Source organism: Vulpes vulpes, chromosome 4, assembly GCF_048418805.1.
Source record: "Vulpes vulpes isolate BD-2025 chromosome 4, VulVul3, whole genome shotgun sequence".
Lineage (NCBI taxonomy): Eukaryota > Metazoa > Chordata > Mammalia > Carnivora > Canidae > Vulpes > Vulpes vulpes.
In genome coordinates, this window is record NC_132783.1 from 102,248,760 (window position 1) to 102,261,943 (window position 13,184).

General features: G+C 44.4%; 1 protein-coding gene across 50 annotated transcripts in view; it reads right to left on the minus strand.

The window, feature by feature from the left end:
• Positions 1-765: 765 nt before the first annotated feature.
• Positions 766-13,184, minus strand: part of TENM2 (teneurin transmembrane protein 2) — a 3,534,961-nt gene continuing 3,522,542 nt past the window's right edge. For all 50 annotated transcript variants that reach the window (XM_072756643.1, XM_072756655.1, XM_072756648.1 and 47 more), the window contains 2 exons: positions 4,298-4,428; positions 766-2,670 (listed from right to left, as the gene is read on the minus strand). In XM_072756643.1, the coding sequence (XP_072612744.1) occupies positions 1,909-2,670; positions 4,298-4,428 (893 nt within the window). In that variant the 3' untranslated portion in view covers positions 766-1,908. The remainder of the gene's footprint in view (positions 2,671-4,297; positions 4,429-13,184) is intronic.

Sequence of the window (13,184 nt, forward strand, 5' to 3'; positions counted from 1 at the left end):
GTTGTTGGCATTAGCAAGCATCAATAAATACTTGCTATTGATGATAATATTACTCTGTGGGTTTGGTGGAAAAAAAATTCGTCCATATCATAAGCGCTCTCCTTACTTGGGTTGCCCCAAGTGTGCAAGTTTGGGGGTCACTTAATCTGGAAGAAACTATAGATACAGATACAGGCACACCTCCCAGTGAGGCAAGAGTGTTTGCCCTCACTTCCGGCCAGCACTTTCCAGAAGCAGAACTCAGCATCAGGGGAAGCCTGATTGTCCCTTGAAGGCTGGAGGGACCGCTCCATGCAGGGCTAGGTGTGAGGGTCCTCACTGTCCCCCCCCCCATTCAGACTTTTTCTTCACCCCGGTTCCAGGCAGAGAGGGGGCGGCAGGCGTAGGCAGAGATCACTCTGTTGTTTAGAGCAGTCTGGGGAGCCCCTAACAAAAGCTCCTCCCAAAGTTCGAAACCAGCTCAGCCTATGCTTCTCAGCAGGCTCCCCTTTCCTCCGGCAGCCTCTCCCTTGTCCTCATCTCAAAGCATTTCCACAGAAGACCAGTGTCCACAGGAGTTTTAGAGACTTTATTTATGTATAAACAATTTAAACACTTTGCCATAAATTATCTTTGCCTGTCCCTAGTCTTTGCTTAGCAGCAAATTAAAATTAATATAAAAACTCGATGAACAATTCATACATGTATATTACAAAAAAGTTCCTGTACCAAAGTTCTTATTAGACTTTTTTTTTTGTTTTTCTTTATTTTTTTTGTTTTTGTGGGTTTTTTTTTTTTTTTTTGAATTTTTTTATTTTCTCTCCTCGTGGTGACTGTCATGTGATTGTCTCAGTTTCTGGACCAAACAAACACACTAATAATTTTAAATCTGAAACAGTGATTGTGCCTTGAGGCTTATGTATGTACAGGGTGATCTGAAGTGGTGCCCGTTAGCAAAAGAGTGTCACAATGCCACACCTCTACTGCAACTGATACCCACGAACTACGGAATCTAAACAGACTACACCCTGTAACTGCGTATTACTGTCCACAATGGAATCTTCAAAGACAAAAGAGTATGAAATTTATCTGTAGTGATTATAGCCACCATTTTGAATTAAATTTTACACTCTGCGCTCAAATAAATTAGCTCAGGCCGGACTAAGTTGGGACCTGAGAGTTTAAGTGCTGAACGGTATTATTTCGCTTTGATTTTTGATATTAATTTCCTTTTTTGTGTGTGTTTTTCTTTTTTTTTTCTTTAAAAAGTATTTCCAGTGCTCACTCTTTCACTTTTATCCCCCCCTCCCCAGTCGCTACACACAAATCACCCCCAAAGTCGTGTTTTAAATGCACCTGTATTTGTTTAAACGAAAACGTCTGTAGTATTTGTCCAACAAGCAGTCTGATTCGGTTTCCTCAGCTGGTCTGTGACGCCGGCCCTGGCGGATGTCTCTGCGTCGCTCACGTGTGGATGAGTGAGGTAATAGGATATGAGGCCTTCTCGTCTTCACGGCTTTGTTTTTCGGTCGGTATATATGGTTTGCTTTCTGTTTTTTTGTGTTTTTGTTTTGTTTTTCTGTTCTTTTGCTCCTTTTAGACATCTTGTGTCTTTTTTTTTTTTTTCCTGTGTAGACCCAGAACAAGTGGGTCATATTTTAGGGGAACTTGGAACATGTTGTGTGTGTTCATTCATTCGTTTGTTTTGTTTTCCTCAGAATTTTCAGCCAGGCTTTAGTCTACTTCAGGATGTGGGACTTCTTGCTTGGACAGTAGCATTTGAACTCAAAAAATGTGAGCTTTCTTGCCACTTGATATCCTAAAGCAGCCTGGCCTAGTGCCCCTGGTAGGTCTTCATCTCCTTAGGAGAGGAGATAACAGTTACTCCCGCTGAGCCATCCAGACAAGGAATGGCAGCAGATTATTTTGTTACCTCTTTCCCATCTCATTCTGTCTTAAAAACTGGATGTTGCTGCTACTGTCTGCAAGCTCTGGGTATTGCTCTACAGGAAGCACGTAATATCCCTCATAACCTTGCACACGTCCCGTGCTCAGGAGCTGCTGCTTCTCACCCTCGGTCCACAGGCGGCTCCCCTCTCTCCCGTCCCTGGCTTTCTGCTGCTCCTTGGCCCAGGCGGTGCCCAGGGCCCTCTGTCTCGCCTGGTCCAGGACGCGGGCCTTCTCTTCGTCCAGGGTATCGGGGGTGAGGCCATAGCGGATGCTGAGCAGCAGTGTGGAGTATTGGAATTCAATGTTGGTGAACCTTCGAGTCCTGCCGTTGACCAGCAGCGTGGGCTGTGACACGGTTACATTCACCCCGCTCTCCAGCACCTTGCGGCCGATCGTGGTGCCCAGCGTGACCAGGTCGCTGTCGGCCGAGCCGATCTTCACAAAGTAGTGGGTGTCCTTGCCCTCGATGCTATAGTGCATCTTGTCCAGGTAGTAGGCGTTGTTCAGCACGGAAGCCACCTTGCGGCTGTCCTCGCTGGCGATGCTGGACACACCGGTGGTCACTTGTCCTTCTTTGATGGCAAACATGATGCCTTTGCCGATGATGGGTGTGGTGGTGGCAAACCAGTGACCTGCTTTCTCTCGGATGTTGGCATGGAGCTTTTTAGAGATGACCTGCCCTTCCAGAGCCATGAAGGCCTGATTATGCCTCTCTGTTGTCTGCTGGACACCTGTAATGAGCTGTGGGCAGAAGAAAACACAGAAGGCTGAGATGATGGTCCGGACACCTCTTTGCATGGGCCGAGCAGCTCATTAAAAAAGAGTCAGGGAAATGCTTGGACTCTCGGCAAGAACTAGTCTTATATCTGTAATGATATGAGCTAACATAGCCCTACCTTTTGAAACTAGCACAGGCTGGCTGGTTCCCAGTGCTCTGATGGTGTGGCCTGTCCGCCTTGTAACTGTGACCCTGACTAAAAGGACAGTGCAGAGGTCCGCCACCTTGTTGACATCTGTACCCAGGCCTACCCACTTACCATGTTTCTCCATTATTGGAGAAGAGAGAGTCACTCTGCTCTCGGATGGTTTGGCAGCTGCCTTGCACACTTCAGACCGAGGAATATCCTGACCCAAAGGGCAGGGTGTACGTTTGAGAAGCTATGAACCCTGCTGCTGTGACCTAGATTTTCTTCGAGGCCAATGCCCAGGGTATTCATTAACTTCCTTGGGTTAAGACCTTGCTACTCAAAGCATGACTAGCAGCAGAGGAATCGCCGGGACCTGCCTTGTTAGAAAAGCAGAATCTCACAGACCCACTGAGTCAGAAGCTGCATCTTAGCAAGACATACCCTAGGTGGTTTGTGTGCATATTAATGTTGGCGAAGCACCAGACTAGGGTTCTGGCTTTGTGGGCCAGAGGGAATATCCTTGGGCTCTGAGTCATTTGCTTTGGATCCTAGCCCTGGTTCTGCAGAGGGACGAAATCACCATTGTCTCCTTGGCCTTGAGCTCTCTACTCACAAATTACAACTCATCTCAATTGGTGGTTGGGGGACAGACTGGGATAATGGAAGAGGCTGTGTTTGGGAGGTAACGGCACTTAGATAAATGAGAGAAATGATGGCTATTCATCCACTGAGTGGTCCCCACAGGGCAGAACTGAGAGAAGGTTGTTCTCAATTACCCACCGGCTCCTCCTTGTCTCTCTTTAGTTACACAGTGTGGATGATTATTCAGAGCAGATGAGACCTTTCAGACTTTTATGTTGCTGGGCACTGTCCTATAACAGGGGTTATCTGAACACTGATGCCCACCCCTCCTGTCTGACCGTGCCAGAGGTTTCAGGAGCACCCAGATGGAAACTGACCATCTCTTGGTCATCGCTGAAAGACCCAAGCACAAATTATGTTCTGAAAACTTAATCTGTATACATTTGGGCCATAAAATGCTGAGGTTTTATGTCAGGCATAAAAATGTTCTTTAATGGGATAGAAACTGCAAACCACAGTTATATTATGTCCCATAAAAGCCAAAAGGGTTATGATCTTATAGGCAGTGCAGATGGTAGGTTGCTGCTAGATTTCTCTGTGCTGTTGTTAATCAAGGAGTGACTCAAGGGTATATACCGAGCAGATAATGATACCACAATTAAGGTAATAATTGAGGTTGGGAAGAAAAATGTGCTATGCCAGACAGGTGACAGCACTGACATTCACTTTCGTGGGAAGTCACAATGTTTCATGCACCTTTTTATACCCAGCTCTGATGTTTGCCTCCTCTACTGACATGCCCTTGGCTCCCATGCGGTTCTGTTTGCAAAAGGGAATGAGGACAATCATTCAGATTCTTGGCAGGAACCTCTGCTTACCTGTCCATTCTCACTGGCTTGACTCTCTGACAATTCATAGGGAGGAGGCACGAAATACATTTTGGCTCTTGGGAAGCCAGGAATTATGTTGCTAAGCTGAAATCCAAACATCACAAGCCAGCTTTTCACATCTATGGTGGAAACAAAAATAAAGATTTCTGAATCATGATGGATGGAAAGCAGTTGAGGATCTTGGAGAGAGAACAAAACAAAAAGGGTGGTTGGGTGTGGAGTCCAGCAGGGGAGGGAGGCAAAAGCTTGTGAAAGTCTCCTGGTCCAGACCCAGAGCCGCTTTACATCAGTCCTGGGAAGGATGTCCTTCCAACCAATTATCCTTCCAATTATCACCTGATAATCCCCAATTGAGGGCCAGTCCTGGGGTAAGGTTTAGTTTAGAATCCCCTTACCATGTGACCTTGGGTAAAGTTCCTGAGGCTCTCTAAGCTTTGTGTTCTCAGATATGAATTGGGATGATAACTGTACCCATGTTTCTGGGTTCTTGGGAAAGCAGAGGGAGAAATCCACATAAAGGGCTTGTGACAGTGCCTGGCACATATATTGCTCAGTAAATATGAACTCCTTCATTTAAAGTATTTTAGGGAGTATCTGTTATAGGCCAGTCGGTGTGTTTGGAAGCTGGGGGTACAATGATCAACTAAACGGATAAGTGATGATGATTATTTTTTTTTTAAGATTTTATTCATTTATTCATGAGAGACACACAGACACAGGCAGAGGGAGAAGCAGGCTCCATGCAGGGAGCCTGACATGGGACTCGATCCCGGGTCTCCAGGATCACACCCTGGGCTGAAGGTAGCACTAAACCCCTGAGCCACCCGGGCTACCCATAAGTGATGATTATTAACACTGTGTGTGGACATTGGCACGTGTTGGGGGCTGCACTGAGGCTGGCTCATTATGGAACGGGGGTTCCAAAAGCATGTGGAATGCACAAAGTCTTCTGGCTCCTGAGACCCTTTTCTCAGATGCCTACTCTTCAAAAAGAGGCCAGGAGAGAGCTCTCACACTCTCAGAGTAAGACTTCCCTTCCCCTGCCAGGGTCATGGCTGAGTCCCTTGCTTTGGGGTTTTATGCCTCTTGCCCCATGGGTCCATTGAATGATTCAGGCTTTCAGAGTAAGACTGCAGTCCCTAGGATGCCTTCTTCCACAGTGATTGGTAGTGAGCCCTGGACATCCATCCCTTGCAGCACTCACAGCCTCACCCATGCCATTGATCTGGGGTCTAGAAGGAGTCCCCTTTTTAGGCTCCTTATCTCTGTTTATAAGGGGCACCGCAACATCATGCCCTGCAGCTTCCCACTTCTACCATCGGTGGGCCTGGAGATACAAGTGCTCCTTGTTGCAGTCATTACTGACCCCAGGCTAATCACTCACCTGCATTTCATGGTGCTTTTCTGCTTCACTGGCCTTCTTGCCACTTCTGTTCCTAAATTCATTCTTAGTGATTCCGTTTTATAAGCACTGGTATCTTCATTCCTTTGATGACCATTCCCTCCCCCCATCCTCTGGACCCTGTCATCACCAATAATTCTGATTCCCCACTATCTCAATTTCATGCACATCATCCTCTGACCACCACGTGGACTCTTTCTAATTTACTCCTTTTTATGATCTGACACACATGCTTCTTAGTCCTCTCCCCTCCTCCCTAGGATCTTCATGCTATCCTTAGCTTCTTGTCCCTATTCCTCAACATCTTGGTCTCTTTTCCTACCTAGCACATGTCCATGGCCAATCATTAGAATCATTCCTCATAGACATTCTCACTCTGTCCCTTTCTCACTTTATCACACTTGCTTGGTGAAATCACAATTTTGGTTAATCCATGTTGTTTGCCCTATTCTTTATTTGTACCCGTGCAGCAGAAAGTGACTAGAGAAATAAACAGAACTTCACTGACTGGTGTCACTTTAAATTCCGGAACCCCAGTTGTGCCTTCCTGATGCCTGACAATGTTCCCCTCCTCCATCAGAGATTCTTCTAATCTTCTGGGTGATGTTACATCTTATCTTTCCTAAAACCCTCAACATCTGTTTTCCCTTCTCATTAGAACAGCTGACCTTGTTTCCTATTCTGAAAAAACCCAACGCAGCCAGAGGGGAATTCCTCTAAACTCTCATCACCTTAACCGGCCTTCCAGCATCTGTAACCATATTCCCCACCTTCTTCTTGTTACTCTAGATTAACTGCTAAAGTCAACCCTCTATGTATGCAGTAGGTAGCATCTTTTATTTTGTCCACCCAAGGACATCACTCCAGTGACACACTCTCTCTCCCTCTCATGGTATCAAATTACTCCTCTTGGGGATCCCTGGGTGGCACAGCGGTTTAGCGCCTGCCTTTGGCCCAGGGCGCGATCCTGGAGACCCGGGATCGAATCCCACATCGGGCTCCCAGTGCATGGAGCCTGCTTCTCCCTCTGCCTATGTCTCTGCCTCTCTCTCTCACTGTGTGCCTATCATAAATAAAAAGTCTGTAATTCTTTAAAAACAAAAACAAAACCAAAACAAAAACAAAAACAAAAAAAACCCCAAATTACTCCTCTTCTATTGGATCAAACCTGTCAGCATGCAGACATGCTACCAAATGTCCACCTTACAAGAAATCCTTTTTTATCCCTTTTCCCATTTGCTACCAACCATTTCTCCCACCTTCCTTGACAAAAACTTCTCAGGATCAAAAGATTTCTCTGGACTCCTTATTTCCCATTCTCCTTTGAATCAGGCTTTGTCCCTAACTATCCACTGAAGCAACTCTTATCAAGGTCACAAAATTACCTCCATGTTGCTAAGTCTGATATTAATCTGGGTCCTTATCTTACTTATAAGTACTTGAAAAGTTGAATGCTCCTACCTTTCTTTTTTTCTTGACTCTCTGGACAACACATTCATTTGTCCTTCTCCTACTTTGGTAGCTACTCCTTGTTCCTTTTTGGTTCTTCCGTATTTGCCTCCTGATCTCTTTAGTGTTGGAATACCCTACACTTAAGTCTACAAACTTCTCCACTCTATCTACTCTTACAGACATGGTGATCTTATCCATCCTTAGGGCTCTAATTACCATCAATATATTGATGCTGATTCTAAAATTTATATCTACATCCTGACATCTCTTTGAGCTCCAAACTACTATATGTAATTACATTTCAGATTTTTGTCCAAAACTGGACTCCTGATCTTCTTCCCCAAACCTGTCCCATCCACATACTTTTCCATCCCAGATAATGGCCATTCCATCCTCTTAGCCACCATCCCTGACCCCTTTCTTTTCTTTACTCTTCATATCTAAATCCATTGATGAATCCTTTGCTTTTTTAAATTGAGATAACAAAATTGACAATTTTAACCATTTTTAAGTGCATAATTCAGTGGCTTCTAGTACATTCACCATGTTGTACAACCATCATTACTATTTAATTCCAGAACATTTTCTTCATGCCCTAAGCAGTCATTTTGCATTCTCTTTTCTCCTCAGTCCCTGCTAACCACCAAACTGCTTTCTATCTCTATGGATTTGCTTATTCTGGACGTTTCTTATAAATGCAATCATACAATATGTGGCCTTTTGTGCCCGGTTTCCTTCACTTAGCATAATGTATTCAAGGTTCATCCATGTTGTACCACATTATCAATAGAGTTCATTTCTTTTTATGGACAAATAATATTCCATTGTTTGGATATAACACACTTTGTTTATCTGTTCATCAGTTAATGGGTATCTGGGTTGTTTTTATTTTTTACTATTATGAATAATGTTGCTATGAATATCTCTGTACAGATTTTTGTTTGAAAACCTGTACCTGTTTTCAGTTCTCTTGCTTATATACATACCTAGGTGTGAAATTTGCTGGGTTGTATGGTTAAATCCTTTGTTTTTACTTTTAAAATAGATCCAGAATCTGTGTCCACTTGCTATCACTTCAAAACGTCAACTCTGGCTCATTATCCCTCACCTGAACTTCTAACTGGCCTCGCTGCTTCCACCTTTCTGTCCCACATAATTTATCAGCATCGTAGCCAGAATGAGCCCTTAAACCTGGAGCAGACCATGCCATTCCCTTGCTCAAAACACCCAGGGAACCCTCATTTCTCTCTCTCTCTCTTTTTTTTTTTTTCTTTCATTTTTCTCAATGAAGAGGCCAAAGTCTTCCCACTGGTCTCTAAGGACCTCATCCATTATCTGTCTGACCTCCTGTTCTCTTGCTCTCTCCCTTGCTCACACAGCTCCAGCCTTGATGCTATTTCTTGAACATGCCAGGCATACACTCATCTTGGGGGCCTTTACACTGACAAGCTCCTCTTCCCAGAGTGTTCTCTAAAAGTATTTTTTGGCTCTCTCACCTCCTTCAAGTCTTTTTTGTTTTTTTTTAAAGATTTTATTTATTTATTTGAGAGACAGAGCACAAGAGAGAAGTGGGGGGGGGGGTGCAGAGACAGAGGCAAAGGGAGAAGCAGAATCCCCACTGAGCAGGGAGCCAAATGTAGAACTTGATCTCAGGACCCTGAGATCATGACCTGAGTCAAAGGCAGATGTTTAACCAACTGAGCCAGCCAGGTGCCCTTCTCTCTTTTTTTTTTTTTTTTTTTTAAGATTTATTTATTTATTCATTAGAGAGAGAGAGGCAGGCTCCATGCAGGGAGCCTGATATGGAAATCGATCCCCAGACCTGGGGTCACGCCCTGAGCCGAAGGCAGACGTTCAACCACTGAGCCACTCAGGTGTCCCCCCACTTCGCCTCTTTTAAGTTTTATTTTAAATTTTATTTATTTATTCATGAGAGAGAGAGAGAGAGAGAGAGAGAGAGAGAGCAGAGACCTAGGCAGAGGGAGAAGCAGGCTCCATGGAGGGAGCCCCAGATCCGGGTCCCTAGGATCACACCCTGGGCTGAAGGCAGGTACTAAACTGCTGAGCCATCCGGGGATCCACTCCTCTTTCAAGTCTTGTTCAGATGTTGCCTCTTGAATAAGGCAAACCCGATCACCACATTTAAAACCCTTTTAAACCTTCCCTTCCCTCGTTCTCCACTTCCAACAATTCCGAGTCCCCTTACTCTGTTCATCTTTCACCCCCTGCCCCCAAAGTAATCATATTCTAATATGCTGTATCATTTGCATATTTATTGTTTACTCTCTGTCTCCCTTACTGAGATTGTGAGTTCTACTAGTGCAGGGACTTAAAGTTTTTGTTTTATCCACTAATGTCCTCCTAGGTCCTATAAATGCCTGGCACATAATTGGTGTTTGATAAGTATCCATGGAATGAATGAATGAAAGAATACTGAATGTATGTGGCAAAAGCTACCCTCAGTAGTTTAAGCAGTGACAGAGGAGCTAATGGTGCCTGGGAGCATACTTCTGAAGACGTTAAGTAAGGTATAACTACCTCCTGCCCTGGGACTGCTGTGAGGAATTTAATGTTGACTTTGCTACTAAATATATCAGCATAAAAGAACCTTCTGATTAGAGGGAATCTGGGATCTACAGTCCATCCATCATCCTTGGGCACAGGCTGACTGGTTCCTTCAATAACTTGGGCTATCACTAAGATGTGTAGTTACTATGTAAGAGTCTTAAGAATAGAGATTTACAATTGCCTTAAAAAGTAGGTTCTGCATCAAGCAGAGGGAAGCCTGGTTATAATCAGCAATGATCATATATTTACAGAGCACCTATTCTGTGCAAGGTAGGTGCTGGATGCTGTGGAGGATGGATTTTCCAACTTTGGGTATTCACGGTCACAATTGTTTTGCCATATCCAGATATCACCTGTAGTAGTATTGACTTACTGATTTAAAAAATAAATTTGCCTGTTTCACCTAAGTCCACTTAAAAAAAAAAGAAGCTTTATGTCTATCACAAATGGGAAGGCAGACTTACTTGATGCAAACAGAAAATAACTAAAAATAAAACAAAACAATGCAATGCAAATAAATTAGAGCATGATTTTTGTTACCTGCTACTGAGGGCGTCTCAGACCTACTCTCTTTGTTAAAAGTGTTAATGAGGTGTGAAGTACATACCAGCATCAGGTGGAGACGTTCTCCTCAACTGAATTGAAAGAATAAAAAGAGCCCTAAAGAGATGAATTTTCCCCATCTGTGTTTCCATGTTATTTAATACCTCATCTGTATACCATGTAAAATCATCCCATCTTTCATCAGGAACATGTAGGATATGTGGGGAATTCAAAGAGAGGCAAGAGTGGTCTTGCCCACCAAGACTCTCCACATCTTGATCTTTTCGTTGCAGGGACCCCTCCCTAGTACTCAAAGAAGTGATGTTGAGAAGCCTCTGCCTCTGAGACCAGAATTTTAATGGCCGATCCCATGAAGGCTGAGAGCGCATGTCATCTACTTTCTTTTCCTTAAAGCTTTTAACATGGCTTAGTTCCTGAGTCTAAACCTATTCTGAAATGTTTATTCAAGTTCTCATCTCCTCCATTCTGCAGAAGACACCTCTGGCACCACACAAATAGCCTTCTTCCTTTTTGAAGTAATTAATGTTTCTGGTGACAGGCACCCTACACAGTCTGTAGAGAGGGAGCCTTTGGGGCAGGAGCTGATGAGGTGGCCCCTCCTAATGGCTCATTTCTGTCTGCCTCTTATGTTCTTTAGGGCATGTGATGATGTTATGGCCGCTGAGCATATTCTCTCTCTCCAAAAACGCTGTCAGAACAGCATCTTAGGTGTTAAGTGTAGATCTGAGAAGAGGGTAATGTGAGAGGGAGGTTGTGCCATCCTCCTCACTTAGGGAAATTCTACTTCATAAAATCCCACCATGCTCACATGTGCCTGGGGTTTGTAAGCCCAAAGACTCGCCAGAGAGAAGGGGTAGGGAGAAAATATAAGCCCTTGTGAGTGACATCTAGGATGTTTGTTTAACTTATATTTGTCTGGGGTGTCAGGTTTGCCAAGCAGTGCCATTCAGGCCAGAATTTGAATCGGTTTCAGAGTGGATCTGGAGACCCCTCCCTACATTCCTCAGAAAATTATACAAGAGGTGGTATCTGCACTCTTCATCTATGAACTGCTCCATGTCCAAGTCCATGGCTGCTTCAAACTAACAAACGTGTCGCTACTATTTTTTTTTCTTTAGCTTTAGCACTGTGCTAGGCACCTCACACGGCAGGCCTCATTTACTTTTAGCAGCCCCATAGGGTGAGCACTATGATGACCACCATTTTGCTGATGAAGAAATGACACTTCAGAAAGTTTAAGATCTTATCCAAGTGACACAGTGAGTGATGAGCAAGGCCAACATCGGGGTCTTGAGATGTACTCAGATTCTAACATCGGAAAGAACAGGTCTGAATTACAGGCCGTGCTTGGGGCTGGGCATGGCTCCCCATTTGTCTGGGACTGAGGAGTTTCCTGTGATGTCAGAATTGGAAAAGACTGAGGCCTTGCAGGTTGTCGGGAAGGGAGTCTTCCTCCCAGACTGTTTTTTACATCCTTTCCTCTAATATCTGGTTATCACAGATGTATTAATTGTCAGTATATTACCTTAAAAAAATACCTGCTAGGGTGCTGCTTTGGAGTCTGTGAGTGGGAAAAGAACCACTTCTGGCCCTCCTTCATCCCCTCCTGGTGGCTACACCTCTGCTCCAGCCCAGGTGCCTTTGAACTCATGGGTACTCTATGCTGTTCTCCTTTGTGTTTGCATTCTCAGGAGGAAGTAGAACCTCCTCCAGCCTCAGCAGCTGCCTCTTGCATTCAGATAGCTCTGTTTCCAAAACATCAATGATTTTTTTTGTGCACCAGAGAGAAGGTTCTGTTCTCTGCGTTCCTCCTGACTACATCTTAATTACTTCTTCTGCTTAAATTGTGAGCAGCAAGTTCAACCACTTTGCTCGTCTCCTAAGTGGCAAATTAAGACTAATTTAGACGGGGTTTACAGATTAGCCAACATTCAAACAGCAGAGAATGATTTGGTGTTTCTCTGCTGGGATCCACTCTCCAGGGGGCAGCTCATCTTGAACGGGCAGCAGGTGTGGGCTTGTGCCTGGTCTGACTCTCTGCTCTGCCTGGGCCCTGCTTTTCCCGGCTTTGACTGCTCACATCAGCTCTATGCATGTGCTTCTCTAACACTACCTTTTATTTTTGACTCTTTCGAATGGTTTCTGGATTCAATTTTGTTGGACTTAGTTCCACTTGGTTTGATTCCCATGTATTGAGTCTCTGTGAGGCACTGGAATGAGTAAAGTCATATTGCTGTTCAGAAAATTCTGATAATTTTTTTTTTTTCCTTTTCAGGAGAACCAGGGAAGTAGTTGAGGAGGGCCAGTGAGTTAGTGCTCTGTGAGTGATTTTGTTTGGACCTTGGCAACTCTAATGTCCATTCAGTCCCCTCTGAGGGTTCTCTTTTTGTTTCACTCTGGCAGACTCATCCCTAAGTTATCCAATGCCAAGCCACATTTTGGGAAGCACATTCTGGAGGGTGAGGGAATTCTCCTAAGGCTCAGATAGGCATGGTCTGCCTTCCCATTCACACTGTCTCCTATGTCAAGAACACCCTTCCTCACTTCATAAAGCTCTCTACTCAAATGCTACCTCCTCAGAAAGTCCTGTGAGCACCCTAGATATAGAAGATCCTACCCATTATTCTCTAACCCCTTATCCTGTTTTATCTTCATAGCACTTATTGTTATCTGAAGTTATGTATGTACAGATGTTTTCCTGAGAGGTCCTTTAATTTGAAAGTACAGTAACTGAGGTATAACAGGCTAAGCCATGGGGAAGAGAGACCATGGCAGAGTATATGGCAGGGCCTCTCGATGAGGTGTGGTGGGGATAATAGGACAGAACTAGCTTGGCCATAGCTCCTGGGCTCAAAAGGTACCAGCTTCTTTGGCTGTAGGGGATGCTGG